This window comes from Alligator mississippiensis, chromosome 4 (assembly GCF_030867095.1).
Source record: "Alligator mississippiensis isolate rAllMis1 chromosome 4, rAllMis1, whole genome shotgun sequence".
In the NCBI taxonomy this organism is placed as follows: Eukaryota; Metazoa; Chordata; order Crocodylia; family Alligatoridae; genus Alligator; species Alligator mississippiensis.
In genome coordinates, this window is record NC_081827.1 from 78,613,256 (window position 1) to 78,628,706 (window position 15,451).

A 15,451-nucleotide genomic window follows, 5' to 3' on the forward strand; every position below is an offset into this window, starting at 1 on the left:
GGAGGCATCAGGGGGTGAGGGACAGGCTGGGGTGGGGAGGGGTGGGGGAAGGGGGATATAACAGCTCAGGTGAAAGTGCAGAGGTACCTGGGGAGTCAGGCAGGTCGCAGTGTGCCAGAACTCCACTGTGTATATTGAGTCCATAAGTTTCTGTACCTACTACCTAGGAGGCTGATGAAGTGCATTTCATAGGCCCAGCTGTGAAAAGCAGTTTGTACATTCAAACATGCACCTAACCTCATCACCAGAACTGAAGCCAACTTCCTACAGCTCAAAACACAAAACCTGCCAACTATCTCCAGTACCCCCACACACTGTACACCAGAATCTATCAAAGACAACAATACCCAACTACCTGTGGGGGCACATTCCTCATTAAAAAACATGATGTCTCCAGTCTCTCAAGCCTGATCCTGAGAGAAAACAAATTACAAACCACTTTTCACAGCCAGTCCTATGAACTTCACTTTATCAGTCTCCTAGGTATAGAAACTCATGGACTCAATATCTCCTTCCCCATAGCCCCATCCCAGACTTCCAAGTTCATCCTGGCAGGGGAACAAGTTCAGCAGGAACACCAATTGGTTTTACTTGGTTTTTAAAAAAATGAAAAAAGGAAATAGGTGTGGACGGAGTAAGGAGGGTGGCATTCAGTCTGTCTGCACCAGATGCTTCACCAAACTAGCATCCAAGCAGGTGCAGTGGGGTGTCACTACATCCCCAGTGATGCTGAACACCCTCTTACTCAGTACACTGGTCGGTGGACAGGACCGGTGTTCCCAGGCAACTGTGGCCAGATCCGGCCACACCTGGCTGCGGCTTGCTCAGTAGGGCAAGGGGTTGCACAGCAGCATCTCCATGTTCTTAGCAAGATAGACAGCCACCAAGGTGTGAGCGCTGCCTGCCTGATGCTGGGGTCTGTTGGCTCTGGAACCCACCATAGAAGCCATGCCCTTAGCCCATAGTGGCAGCGCCTATGGTGGAGGACAAGACTGGCTCATGGATGGCATGCTAGCATGAGACAATGGATCCCCCTGTTTCATATCCCCCTGCCTCCGTCATTCTACCTCCCTGACTTTCTTTACCAGCACCTCTGTCCACTGATTCAGTGTTTGGCTGCCGCATATGGTGTCCTTCACCCTTGGGTCACACAGGGTGGCCAGCACATGGACTGTACTGGACTGCAAGGGATCAAGCCATTTCCTGATGCCTTCCTTCAGCCACCTCACCAGTGCCTGCATGTCTGCTGACAGCAGGTTGCCCCAGCCAGGAACATTGATCCCCTGGAAGCTCTCCATTTAGCTCTGAAGTTCCCTCACTACAGAGATCACCTGGCAGTGCTGAGGCTCCTGGTGGCCTTGAGGAAGGGCTAGAGGACCACCAAGATCTGGGAGATGGTATCCCACTCAGCTCTGTTCAGGGGGCTGCTGATCCCGATCTCCCTGAACAAGGCCATCTCATGGATGATCATAGGCATGATCTCCACCCCAGCTGCTCCAGATGTCCAAGGTGAAGTGTAAGGCCACCTGCGGATCTACCTTGCACAGCTTCTCCCTCAAGTACTCCGTGCATACTTCATACAGGGATGACACCACTGTCCTCCTGAAGCTGGTGCATGCGGGCACTTGGTATGATGGGACCGCGAGTGTCATGAGCCATCTGAACCCTGGCCACTCAAGTAGGGAGAATGGCTGGCCATCAACAGCAAGCATCTCTCCAGTTCTTTGGGTGAGCTCTCTCACCTTTTGAATGCACCCCACTTTCTGTCCACCTTTCCCTCACTATTCCAGGGTGGCCTGCCTCTGCTTTGGGGAGATGAGGGCTTTGGAGCGAGCGGGGTACTTCCCTTTGTGCATGCTCCCGCTGGTGTCAGGCTGAGGAGGAGCAAGGGCAGCGGGGTGGTGCCTGCGAAGATGCATCAGCATCCCTGTGGTGCTCATATGTTTTGTTCCCTTGCCCTGGCTGGTTTTGGCTTAGCAGTGCAGGCAGATAGTGTATGTGGGATCATCTGCTAGCTCAAAATGATCACAGACCACACTACCTGCTCGCTTCTGGGATGCGGGTGCATCTGTGGATGCTGCTGCACTTTCCCCCTCCTCAGCAGGCAGAGGCACAGCAAGGAGAGGAATGGACTCAGCTGAGCCGTTTGCCTCCACCTCTACATCAGCCTCCTCCAAAGTGCCTTCTGGGGAAAGAGACCTGGCCCGAAGGGAAACTTGAGGGGTGTTGAGCACAAACTCAGCTGATTCCCCCTCCTTCCCCAGAATTTCCCTTGCTAGGGCACTGAGATCCAGATCCAGTGCCAGCTCTTCTTTTGGCACTGGAAGGTTCCGCAAGGGAAGTGACAAAGGGGTGGAGTATATCCTATATAGAGTAAATGCTACAGTAGTCCTATCCAATATAAGTATAAAATTCAAAAGAATAAATCAATGAAAATAAAAATAAAATAAAAGCACCTACAAGAAAAAGGTATTCTGAAATTCCTCTTGGTAGGGTAGCAAGCAGGGAATCCTTTAGAAAAATCAGTGCTGCTAGCCGTAGTGGTCTGACGGTGAGGTGCTAGAACACACAGCTCAGTAAGTCACCCAAGGCAGAACGCAGGGCACTTCAAAAAATGTTGGCCTTTTATGCAGTTTTCTGTCCCTCCCCCAGAGCACTGGGGTTGGAAGGGACCTCAGGGAAGGGTGACAGTCACTGGTCAGCTAGACAGTCAATAATAAGAGCACTCCTTCCCCCCTGCCACCTTTCCCCCTCCTCCCCCTCCCTCCCCTTACTTTACTTTCTCTTTACTGCAGGGAAACCATTGAAGGTAAGCCCAGCTTCCTGGTTGAAACTCAAAATGTTTCGAATTTTTCAAAACATTTTGACCTGCCCTGTTTTGTTTTGACCCTGTTTCAAGCCTGCCTGTTCCATTTTGACGTTACTGTTTCGAGGTCAAAATGGCTCGAAACAGCGTTGAAACAAAACAGACAGTGAAATTTCACACAGCCTTCCCGGGCAGCGCAGTTTGGGGAGGAGGTGACCAGCCAACTGTGGCAAAAGAACAGATTAGGGACAGATTAGAAAAGCAAGACATACAAGTCCATGGGCTGGATGGGATGCACCGAAGGGTGCTGAGAGAGTTGGCTGATGTGATTGCAGAGCTATTGGCCATCATCTTTGAATACTCATGGCAATCAGGAGAGGTACCAGATAATTGGAAAAGGGCAAATATATAGTGCCCATATTTAAAAAAGGGAAAATGGGGGACCCAAGGAACTACAGACTGGTTAGCCTCACCTCAGGCCCCAGAAAAATCATGAAGCAGATCCCCAAGGAATCCATTTCTAAGCACTTGGAGGAGAAAGTGATTAGGAACAGTCAGCATGGATTCACCAAGGACAAGTAATGTCTGACCAACCTGATTGCCTTCTATGGTGAAATGACTGGCTCTGTGGATATTGGGAGGCTAGTGGATGTGATATACCTTGAATTTAGCAAGGCTTTTGATATGGTTTCCCACAACGTTCTCACAGGCAAGCTAATGATGTACAAGCTGGATGAATGGACTGTAATATGGATAAAAAACTGGCTGGATCATTGGGCTCAGAGGGTAGTAATCAATGGCTCCATGTCTAATTGGCAGCCGGTATCAAGTGGAATACCCCAGGGGTCTGTCCTGGGGCTAGTTTGTTCAATATCTTCATCAGTGACCTGGAAGATGGCATAGAGTGCACCCTCAGAAAGTTTACAGATGACATCAAGCTGGGGGGAAGTAGTAGATATGCTGGAGGGGTAGAGCTATGATTCAGAGAGATCTAGACAAATTGGAGGATTGGACCAAAAGAAGCCTCATGAGGTTCAGTAAGGACAAGTACAAGGTCCTGTAGGATGGAACAATCCCATCCACCAGTACAGGCTGAGGACTGACTAGCTGGGCAGCAGCTCTGCAGAAAAGGACCTGTGGATTATAGTGGACAATAAGATGAATATAAGCCAACAGTGTGCTTTCGTTGCCAAGAAGGCTAATGGCATACTGGGTTGCATCGGTAGCAGTGTTGCCATCAGATCAAGGAAGGTGATTATTTCCCTGTATTCAGCACTGGTGAGGCCACATCTGGAGTACTGTGTCCAGTTTTGGGCCCCCCACTACAGAAAGGATGTGGACAAACTGGAGAGAGTCCAGCAGAGGGCAACGAAAATAGTGAGAGGGCTGGGGGATGTGACTTCTGAGGAGAGGCTGAGGGAACTGGGCTTATTTAGTCTGAAGAAGAGAAGACTGAGAGGGGATTTAACAGCAGCCTTCAACTAACTGAACGGTGGTTCCAAAGGGTATGGAGCTAGACTGTTCTCAGTGGTGGCAGATGACAGAACAAGAAGAAAAAGTCTCAAGTCGCAGCACAGGAAGTTTAGGTTAGATATTGGGAAAACTTTCTCACTAGGAGGATTGTGAAGCACTGGAAAAAGTTACCCAGAGAAGTGGTGGAATCTCTATCCTTGGAAGTTTTTCAGACCTGGCTAGACAAACCCTTGGCTGGGATGATCTAGTAGGGGATTGTCCTTCTTTGAGCAGTAGGTTGGACTAGATGACTTCCTGAGGTCCCTTCCAACCCTCATTTTTATGATTCTGTGATTTCCCTGTTCTCTTCCTCCCCTCTTCATGCTTCTTCTACCACCTGCAGCCTCAGGTCCCTAACCCCCTTCCTCCCATCTTCCCACCCCACCCCAAAGTCTCTCTCCTGCTGCATGCCCCCTTACCTTTGTGCTGGCAGGTTCCATCCCTGCTGCAGCTCAGGGCATGGAGTGTGGCTCCAGCCTAGCCTGTCTGCATAGCGGGGGCCATTCTCTATGCTCCAAGCTGTAGCAGAGCCGGAACCTGCTGGTGTAGAGCAAAGATAAGGGGGAGGAGGACAGAAAGGGAGAAGCAGCATGGGAGGGGGGAGACTGGGGGCTTCAGGAGAAGAGTGGCAAGGTGTGCAGAGGCAGTGGGGGGGGGCAGGTGCAGGGGCAGGGGCAGGGGCAGGGTGGGTAGCAGCTGCATCTCTGGCTCCAGCTCCATCCCCAACCCTGGGTTTGGGCTGGAGCCACAGCAGCTGCCTGCTCCCCCCCACTGTCTTGTGTTTGACAGTAAGACAAGGGTCTTTTTTCCCCTTGGTAAATGAGGGGGAAAAACTTGCCTTCTAATAAAGTAAATACAGTAATTATAAATGGCATTTTTCTCACCTTCCTACTGCTTTTACTTTCAAACTTTAACTCGAAAATCTCTGTCCATCTAAATTCAGACAAAGAATTATTTTTTTAATCACTCTAATTGGCAGAAGCACTGCAAAAGGCTTGTTTAGTTTGTATATTTGGCAAGGTTTGGTGAAGTAGGGTGACTGTCTTTTCCCTACTTCTAAACTTCCTCCCTTTTTATATTCTGAACTTAACCATTAGAGGATTTTGTATTTAATTCTCTTTGACAAAAGCTGTTACCTTGGAAAGGGATTGCTGTCTAATTAAGCTTTTTCTTGCTCTTTGACGGATTCTAGATTTGTTTGCCAAATCTTTTTCAAAGAGACAATAAGGAAATGAACTTTTTATTTTACAGTACATGAATGCCAAAAATAAATTTGTTACTGCAGGGTAGTCCTCCCTGCCTCATTCAGTTTGTGGAAAGTAGGGAAACTAGTTTTCAGGAGTTACTAACCTGGCGCATCTACATGTACTTATTTACTACACAGTAACTGAAATTACTGCGTGGTATGGGCATGCATCTACACATTCATGCCCATACCACGCAGTCAGTCCACACACACAGTGTTACTGCACAGTAAATATGGTGACTTATGCTGACTTGAGGTAAATTATATATCTGCAAGTTTACAGGTATCAAATTTATGCCTAATTAGTTACTGCGCAGTAATGCACATGTAGACACTTTACTGTGCAGTAACACTGTGTGTGTGGACTGACTAGGGACTAACTTTAGTCCCAAGTCAGTCCATGCACAGCATTAATACGTTTAAATGCCTGCATGTGTAGATGCCGGCCTATTCCCACTTACTGTGCAGTAATTTTAAGCCAGTGTAAATGCACATGTAGACACGCCCACTGAATACAATGAACCATTGCCTTTGAGATTCGTCTTTCTTCTATGACTTAATATAGATTAATATCTGCTATTGAAATGACTCATCCACTGTGTTAAAAGAATGCCCTTGTTTATAACAGATGGAACACAGTTTGGTCTTATTTGTTAATGGATAATAAGCAAATACAGACATAAATCAGCACAATGGCATCATTTAGTTTTAGTTTACATTGATTCTTTTTATAGATTGCACTTGAGAATAGCCAAGTGTATTTCAACTTACCCTTAGAGACTCTAGAAATATCTTCCTCTCAAAGACCTTTGAACGGGAGGCTTCTGCAGTTACAAATTTATGACAGTTCCCATTGCCCAGTAAATCATCCATGGATTAAGTTACAGTAATGTTCTCTTCTCATTCCATTTTTCTGGCAGAATCTTCACTTTCCAGCTGTAGTAATTTTCCTTGTCAATGGCATTCCCTATTTCTGTCAACTTGTGTATGTAGAGAAATTGGCTTGAGTTCACGAACTCCTGTCAACAATGATAGTAATGGTAGAATCTATTAATATTAATTTCTGCACTTGGCAATGCTGTTTGTGAGAAGCATAAATACGTTTGTGGAATTACAGATAGTCACATCCACAAAACTCTTCCATCTACCATCCAATCCTCTACTTTATCATTCTTACAATAGGACTTTCAGCCTTTTGCCTGTCACTGGTCTGAATGTGGCTGAGACTGGTAAGGGCTGTTAAGAGTTCTGCAATGGCTGCTTTGTAACCTATTTGAAATGTGTTTTTAGTCTCAAACCACTTCCCTGGATTGAAATTAGGCAAAATGAGGCCTAACATTCAGTATCATTTTCTAGGTAATTCTTAACCAAACTCCATTAGCTTTAGGTCTCAAACTGGTTCTTTTCTTCCTCACTCTGGACTGGTTCTTTTTTGACCATGGGTATCAGACCTGCGGGAACATCTTCCAAGACTATCCCAGGAAAGGAGCAACCATCAGGCACTTACATTTAAAAAATATTTCAATAATAATCTGGCAAATCACATCCTCAAGTAAATAAGCAATTTGGGATAAATAGTCCTATGCATCTGAACAAAGCCTGTCTGTGTCCTCCAACTGTTTCTCTTCTCAACTCTGATGTCCTTTGTGAAAGGCAAACCTATTTAAGGTAAACCTATTTAACACCTCTTCTCAACTGACCTGTTGAAGTAGGCTTGGCAGGTGTTTGCCAAGTGATGTATAGCAACAGAGTAGTTTAGGTAATGAAGATGCATATGCCCTCTCTCCCCCACCTTCTATGCCTCCTCACATAATCCACACTCAATGGAAGGAGTCTGTCTGCTTTTCTGATATCCACTTCTCTCAAGAAAATGCAAATCATGGAAACAACATGTAATTAAAGGGGATTTGCCTTTATTTTCTGCTTTAAAAGACAGAATAAAAAGAGAAAAAGAAAAAACAAGTAGTGGCCATACTAATGGATGTTTTTTGTTTGTTTTTTTAAAAAGATGCAATCTGCTGAGTAGCTTTTTCTTTAGTGGTTTCTTTTCCTGCAGCTTATCTATCTCCTATTTCTGATGCCCTGATATTATGAAAGAAACCTAGTAAATACCCTTATTGGTATCCTGATGTGGGACAAGGCCCCTTTCAGTTGCATGAAGGGAAGCAGGAACCACCTCCTTTTTCCCACCTCTGAAATGCCATGCATACATACTTACCTTTTAAAGACAAATGAACCATATTGTGCTGTTAATAATTTTCACCATAACTCACACTTTTTTTCTAACATATGAGTCAAGGATATGTAACTCTGTAAGTTATATCTATTGCTTTTTCATTTCCCTTTTTTCACCTTGAATCTCTCATTATAACTCTGAACCATTTTCTTTCTCCTGGTTTTCCTATGGATAATTTGTGCCTAGCTTCAGTCTTTTCCAATTCCCCCCCTCCCCCATCTCCTGCCAGTCTCCTCTGACCTTTTCTGTCCTTGCTCAGTCAAAACATACTGTGTACATTTTTCTCTCTTGCACAGACTTTGTTTCTAGGGCAGTTCTACTCTATTCCTCTTTCCTAAGCTCCTCTGGGGATCTGTAAGGCTTCACTAAAGGCTATCACTACCTACTTCCCCTGCCTTCTCCAATTTATGTGACCCTTATGACACTCTTAAATGTCTAGTTCCCTGCTTCCTGCACAACAACCAGTTTCTAATGTACGCTGCCATCCCTCATGACCTGCCATTTTTTTTGCTATGGAGCACACCTTGATCTTGATGCAGGTCCAACAACGAAGTCCTGTCCATGTAATAAGTAATAGCATTGCTATTGTTATTGTTATATAACTAGATGGCTTCCAGTTCCAGCAAGGCCATCAATGTTAGTATGTCATGCTAGCCAGCACTACTACATGTCAACTTAATCTAAATAGGGACCCTATTAAATATTCTGTATAACGTCTCAATGACCTGTTAGTTCCTAGAAGAATCTGTTGAAGATTATTCAAGAGAAACATACATTATGGGTTATTTTCAAAGCATCTGCTGTGAAGCAGTGTTTCTGCACAATGTGGCTAACCTTATACGTTTATTTCAAGTCTCACAATATTTCATGTTTTCATTAAAGTCCTGGATCTTGGAGTTAAGTGAATACAACAAAATGTTAGCTTTCATTTTTTTAATGGTTGTGGAGATAAGCTTAAAAAGTACTAAAGACTTGTCACGGGCCAGCTGGGCACTGTGAGTGTATCAATTTTATCACAGGCCAACTGGGCTGTTTGATTCAGTTTCGGATTGAGGAGGCAAAGTTGGGAGTGAAATAAAGACAAATTTATTATAGCTTACACACACACAACAGTTAACAGAAAGATAAATGCAATAAGCAGATAATGCAGTATAAAAGAGCGAATAGTAAATAATAACAGCAGATAATAACAGATAGATAGATCAATCTGTCGCAGGCCAACTGTGCACTGCAAGGGTATTAGCCACATTGGGCTGTTCAAAACAACAAATAGACAGACATGGGTTGGCAACTTATCGATAGTCCCTCAATGCCAGGTGCGCACCAAGTGATTCCAGCGAAGTCAGGCGTCCCCGTTCGACTCTGTCAGAGGGATTACCAGGGAAGATCCCTTGATCAGGATCCAATCCTCACTCACACTGGGAGTCTGGGGTCCGGGCGTGGAACAGAAATGACCGTTCTGTTCCCTCCTTCCTGCTGGTCACCTGATGCACATGCTTTTTATACCTAGTCTTATGTTAATCTGTTGGCCTCAGGGCCACTCACAATGTTGCCCTATAGCTGTTACCCTATGGGATTGAAAGGTGTTAAAACTATCATAAAAGGTTACTACCCAGACTCGGGTTTATCCAGTAAGCAAATTATGATGCAACACCCTTAGGTTTGAAATTGACATCGCTCAGCCTAAATCCCAACCCCTTTTAGGCTTCAGTTGAATATGCTTTCTTGGGATATGCTTTCCTGGAATGTGTTGGGTGTGCCAAGCAGTTAGATCCAGTTTTTATCACTAAGGCTGAACCCTGAACAAAAAAACATTAGTCGAGCTAATCTCACAGCTACAGCTTTGCCTATGGGGCCCAGTCAGTTCCATGAACAGTTAATTTATCATTTTGGTTAAACTTATGACAGATAAGTTATATTTGCAGTTTACAAATTTACAAGCTTATATTAACCAATATTACCTGTTTAGGCAAAATACCAAATGTCTCCAAGAAGCACATATTATTGCTTATTAATCCCTCTGGTTCTGGCTGTTACAAGACTCAAGAGTTACAAGGCAAATAAAAATAACTTCAATTTCATTTTTATCAAGATTTATGATTTGAGGGGGATTCTGACTCATGAATTGTTGAGTGTTTGTTATTGGCATGACTCCTTTTCCTTTACCATCCCTGCATCTTCCAGGAATGTTCTTTCTTAAAGAATCAGGGATTTAGGTGCAGTCCTTCTACCGTTCTTTTTTTTTTCTTTCCACACAGTAGATGAAATTGTTCCCATTGATCATAGTGAGACTCCTAGGAGTTATAAAATAGATATTATTCAGCTATCTGCAATGTTTCCAAATAAACTGTTGCTTTAAAAACTTTTCCTGTTCTACAGATTTTTTTCCTTCTGCCTTCCAAGCTGTTGGCTGTTATGGACAGTCTGGGCAGATCACAGTAGGGTATGTTTGGTCATGCTAGTTGAGCTGACCAGTTTTACTTCTGCTGCTGGCTTTGGCCAAGGACCCACTGTTCAGGGCTCTTGCCTCTGCTGCAGCCAGGCTAGTAGATAATACTTGGAGGCCAACCAAGCTTGGTAGTGATGCAAAACAAACAAAAGTTAAACAAACAAGTTAGCATTTAGCTGTCTTCCAGTGGTTCTTCCAGGCTTCACCTGGTGGTCACCTCTTATCTTTCACAGGCTTTGCAGAGCCTGCACGCTTGTGCAACAAAGCAAATGATAAGCAAACAAACAAACAAACAAACAAACAGAGAAGAGACCTGCTCCGGCCTCTCCCAGTGGCTGCTTAACCCTTGGTAATTCCGGGCTCCTGGCAGCCTGCTCCCTGGCCAGGTGCAGCCTCTTGAGGCTGCTTTCAGCGTCTTTTATCCTTCCCACTCTGGGGGCTCACGTGGCTAACCTTCTCTCACTCCCCACACCTGTGTCAGCTCCCTTGCTGAGGGACTCACTGAGTCCCAGGACATGGTTTCTCAGCCTCCGGTGAGGTCTCACATGTCTGGGGGGGGGTGTGTGCAGAGGTGCTTCTGGGGTATGGAGCTGTTCAGACTCCCCCGAATCCCTAGTAACAGGGCAGGGCCCTGTTACACAAAGCTATAAATGTTTCCAAGTTTTCATTCCAAAAGTAGAACTCTGCATACAGATTTATGCTCTTCCAAGAATGTGCAGAAGCAGAGTAGAGACTTGAGTAATAAAGAGAAGAGTGAACCTGTGTGTTTTCTGAAGATGATTTTTCTTTCTGACTGATCTGTGAGACAACTCTTAAAATATGACTGTGCTACATAATTGTATCTTCTGTTGATTTCTTGGAGGCATATAGGTTACTGGGCTCTGACCACCCCAGGTCTATAGCAGAAAGCTAAAGATGCCTTTCTTTTCTTTTTGATTATCTGATAGTGAATGGAAAAAGCAGTCCTTAGGTGCACTCTAGTTTCTGTGATGAATTTACAGATATTACATAACATACATGAATCTGCTGAATTCTAAATTTTTCATTGCTCATCTGGGAATTATTTTTGATGAGCTGAACTAGAAACCAAACTTAGCACCAATGAATACTTAATGACACTAAGCGTACGTCTAACTGACATATTTTCCTTCCCTTATATAAAAGAAACTGGATCTGCAATTACAGCTTCCTGCATCGGTTTGGGGAATTCAACATCACCACCACCAGGACAGGCAGGAAAACCAGTGCCAGGCTACAATGGTAAGTGTGCGTAGAGTATGCCTAAAGGTATTTGTCTGTATCCTTGAGAAAGTACTTAGGAAATTGTAAGATCACACCTTACGAATGGAGTTATTGGTCTACGACCAATCTTAATAGTTCTCGCATTCTCCCCAGCTTGCTTGGAGAAAAGAGATGATTACCTAGGAGATACTGAAGAACTATGCTGAGCTTTTATGGCTGTTACCAAGTGGCACATCTTGGAACTGCATCAGAGCTGCTCTCATCTGAATCATTAACTCCAGGATTCACTTAAAACAACCGTTTCATACACACACACACACACACACACACACACAAACACAAACACACACACATCCTGTTGGACTGTCAGATACAGGAAGGCCAGGCCTTACAAGATGATCCCAGGATCTAGTACAAGTAAAACTGAAACCACTACTACTTCATATAGGTTTGATCCTGTATTTCTTACAGATGCTTTTTCTTACAGGAACTGTTCAACTCCTCACAGGACCCTTTACAACCCACCTTATTATTATACATTTCCTGTAAATGGTTAGTCTCATTCATCCTAAACTAATTTTGGGTGCCAAAAATGCAGAAATGGGATTTGAAGGTGCACAAGGAATTCAGAACTAGGCCCACTGTGACTAACTGGCTGTTCCAGCTTGCATTGAACTATTCAGACTGCATGCTCAAGACCAGTGGATTATTGTGAAGATATGAGAACAGTGCTTCAAGCCTTAATCTAAAATGATATGGTATTAAACGATAACCAGCAGTGAGAGCATCTGCTGGCAAGATGTTAGTAGTAGAAATCTTTAAAATTTGGAGAGAGGACATGATAGCTAGACAAAAAAGTACTTGCTTTATCAATGATTCACTCTTAAGATCATTTTAGCTGTTATATCTTTACATATTTTCTTTGGAGCATAAATGGTTCTATTTTCTGGGGCTATAAGCACATCTTTTTAAGAGTCACATCTATCTGATCTTTTCTTTTTCTTGAATAAAAATGTATTAAAACATCTCCTTATGGTTACGTGCAGAAAGAAGAATCTTGGTGTGAAGTCTGTGACCTCTTCACATATGTAATGATAAACTAAAAAGCAACTTGGCCAGGGGATAAATGTCCTCAATTTGAACTTGTTTCACATCCCAATTCTTTTTATCAAATAAGTTAGCCTTTATGTTCAGGCTTCTAGGAGGTCTCGGGTCTGAGAGAGATGTTAAACATATTATCTTTCAGTACTTGTGCAGCATTTTCATTTCTAGCTGTAAAAAATGGTAGGCTGCGAACCAGCATGAAAAGTGAGAGTGCCTGAAAGGTATTTGCATGCAGAGAGTGAAGCCACACAAGGAAGAATTCTAAAATATTTTCATACCTGGGAACTTTGATTTTGATGCAGAGATTTTAGGAATTAGTCCAAGACTGAAAAAATAATTAGATTTTTCAAAGGTCAAGCTATCTGCAGGGAAAGTACTCACATTCTTGGGCAGAATGGGCTTAGTTTGCTTTTCTTCTAACACACAGATGCCAGTGTGAAGATTAAAAAAAAAAAAAATCATTTTCTGTTGCCCTAGACTTGGCACCATTAATTATTGTAGGAAGACAAGCAGTAATGTAAGAAGTGGGGGTAGATAGGAGGTAGAGGAAAGGTTTGACGGTTGACCAGAGCTCTAATTACCAGGTAACCAGGGATGATTATAATTGCATCACACCTGCTCCTGAGGCAGTAGCAGTCAGGCCTAGCAAAAGTCAGTGGGAAGCAGAAATATAGAGATTCTGAATGAATTCTGCACAATCTGCTGTTAATGTAACTAAAACTTCCCTTTTCTAAATAAAGCAAAGGGAATTTCTTCAAAAATGCAACATAAAACAGATGCCACGTTCAGTCACAATCTGTAAAGGAACGGGTGTCACAGTAGTTCAGGACCAGTTACTAGAAGGGCTTACAAAATCTATAACCCCACCATTACTGAAATATTGGTTCTTGACATCATAGATCCATAGATTCGTAGATTGTAAGGGGCTGGAAGGGACCTAACAGGATCATTGGGTCCAGCCCCCTGCACTAGGCAGGAAAGACAACTGGGGTACAGTAATCACTGTATTTTGATTACTGTCTTATTCTTCCCCACTTCAATTGTTTTGTGAATTTTAGCTGCTGATATGACTTGTTAGAAATTTATTTTATACTTTAAAAGATAGACTCCATACTTTTCTATGCTGTAAAACTTTTAGGTCTAACACAGGGGTTGGCAAAATAAGGCCCATAAGGCAGATCTGGCCTACTAAGAAATTTTATCCATCCCATGGTGGGTCCCATGGCTCTGTCCGGTCCAGGTATGGGGGACAGCCTGGTCTGTGATGTGTGTGCATGGTCCCTCTACCCCCAGGTGTGCAGTGGGGCTGGGGTGGCACAACAGCCAGACTCACTTCCCAGCATCACCAGCAGCTGCCAGTGTGAGTCTCCACCACCAGATACTGCCTGAGCACCAACGGTGCTGGACAGAGTGGGTGGGTGGAGTTTCCATGGAGATGAGCCAGGACCCCTTTGGGAAGGGCATGCTCAGCCGGGCAGATGGGATGGGGCTGTGGGCAGGTGGGGAGCAGCATCTAGGAGTGGGATGAGAGGGCAGAGCTGGGAATGGGATCTCAGGATGGAGACAATGTGGGACCAGGACCTGGGGCAGAATCATGATCTGCTGCCTACACATTCCTGCAACAGGTGCTGGTTTCATTGGCAGGGGCATGCAAGGAGCAGATTGCAGCTTTTACCATCCCATGATCCTGGCCCCAGCCCTGGCTGCTCATTCCACTCCTGGCCAGGGAGAGAGGGCCAGGGGCTGCTGATTCAACCCATGATAACTCACCAAAACTTCCCAAGTGGCCCTCCAGCTGAAATAATTGCCCACCCCTGCTGGTATGGTTCTTAGGACACTGATTGCTAAAATCATGATGCATTTAAACTAGATTTGTAGAGTCAAAATAGAAAGGAAAAAAGTCCATGCTTCCTAGACAGGGGTCAAAATCTTTCATATTATATCAGGTTAAGTATAGAATAAAATAAATAAGTCTCTGTGAAATGATTTTGGCTTTGCATTGGTATAAGTGTCAGAAGGACTAGGCAATAATTTTAGTTTCAAGCATTTTAACCAGGACTAGGTAGAAATTAATGCCATCTACCACTGGAAAACTAAGGATATAGATGGATGTATATTTTAGCTGCTTTGAAAGGGCAGAGAGAACCCCTGCTTCAAAGGGGACAGTAGCTGTTACAATCTATTACATCTGCATGATTCCCAGCTTTGACTTGGAGATAAAGTGGTTTTGCTGTGCTTTGTATCAATCACAGGCTCATACAGAGCTAACAGTTCTAACAGCTTGTATCAGTATAATTGTTTCATCTACCTATGCCCTATTGTGTCCCGTTTATTTCTAGTTCAGATATTTCCTTAAACCAGATTTTCTATTCCAGTGAGACTCAACCTTTTCATCTCACAAGCCAGAATTGGGCCCTGCACTGCCCCTTCCCAGCCCCATTTGCTGCATTTGGTCCCTGAGTGCTGGCATTGGGCCATGGCAGCCTGTGCCATGCCTGCACTAATTCACGTGTCATGATTGGGCCCTGGCACTCTGCATGCTGGTATCAAGCCCCAGTTAATGCTGCTACTGCTCACATGTCACCAAATTTTTGGACCCCAAGGGTTTGATCTAGTCTGTGGGCCAGGTTTGTTTGGATTTGAGAGGATTCTTTTTACTAATGAATTAAATGTTATTGTTTTCTATTGATCCAGGACTAACATAGCAAATCCTGGACTTATGTAAATTTCATGCCCTAAAGCTAGTTCGGAATTCAGGACTATTCACCAACTTTTGCCTTTTGTTTTCAAATTCTTAGAACAAGTGCATACATTACTTTCAGAGAAATAAATCTGATTTGGGAAACCCACAGGGTG

At 44.0% G+C, this 15,451-nt stretch overlaps 1 protein-coding gene across 4 annotated transcripts in view; it reads left to right on the forward strand.

Moving 5' to 3' along the window:
• ACSS3 (acyl-CoA synthetase short chain family member 3) overlaps positions 1 to 15,451 on the forward strand; it is a 183,464-nt gene that overhangs the window by 129,839 nt on the left and 38,174 nt on the right. For all 4 annotated transcript variants that reach the window (XM_059726128.1, XM_059726129.1, XM_059726130.1 and 1 more), the window contains one exon: positions 11,414 to 11,509. In XM_059726128.1, coding sequence (XP_059582111.1) covers positions 11,414 to 11,509 — 96 coding nt within the window. The remainder of the gene's footprint in view (positions 1 to 11,413; positions 11,510 to 15,451) is intronic.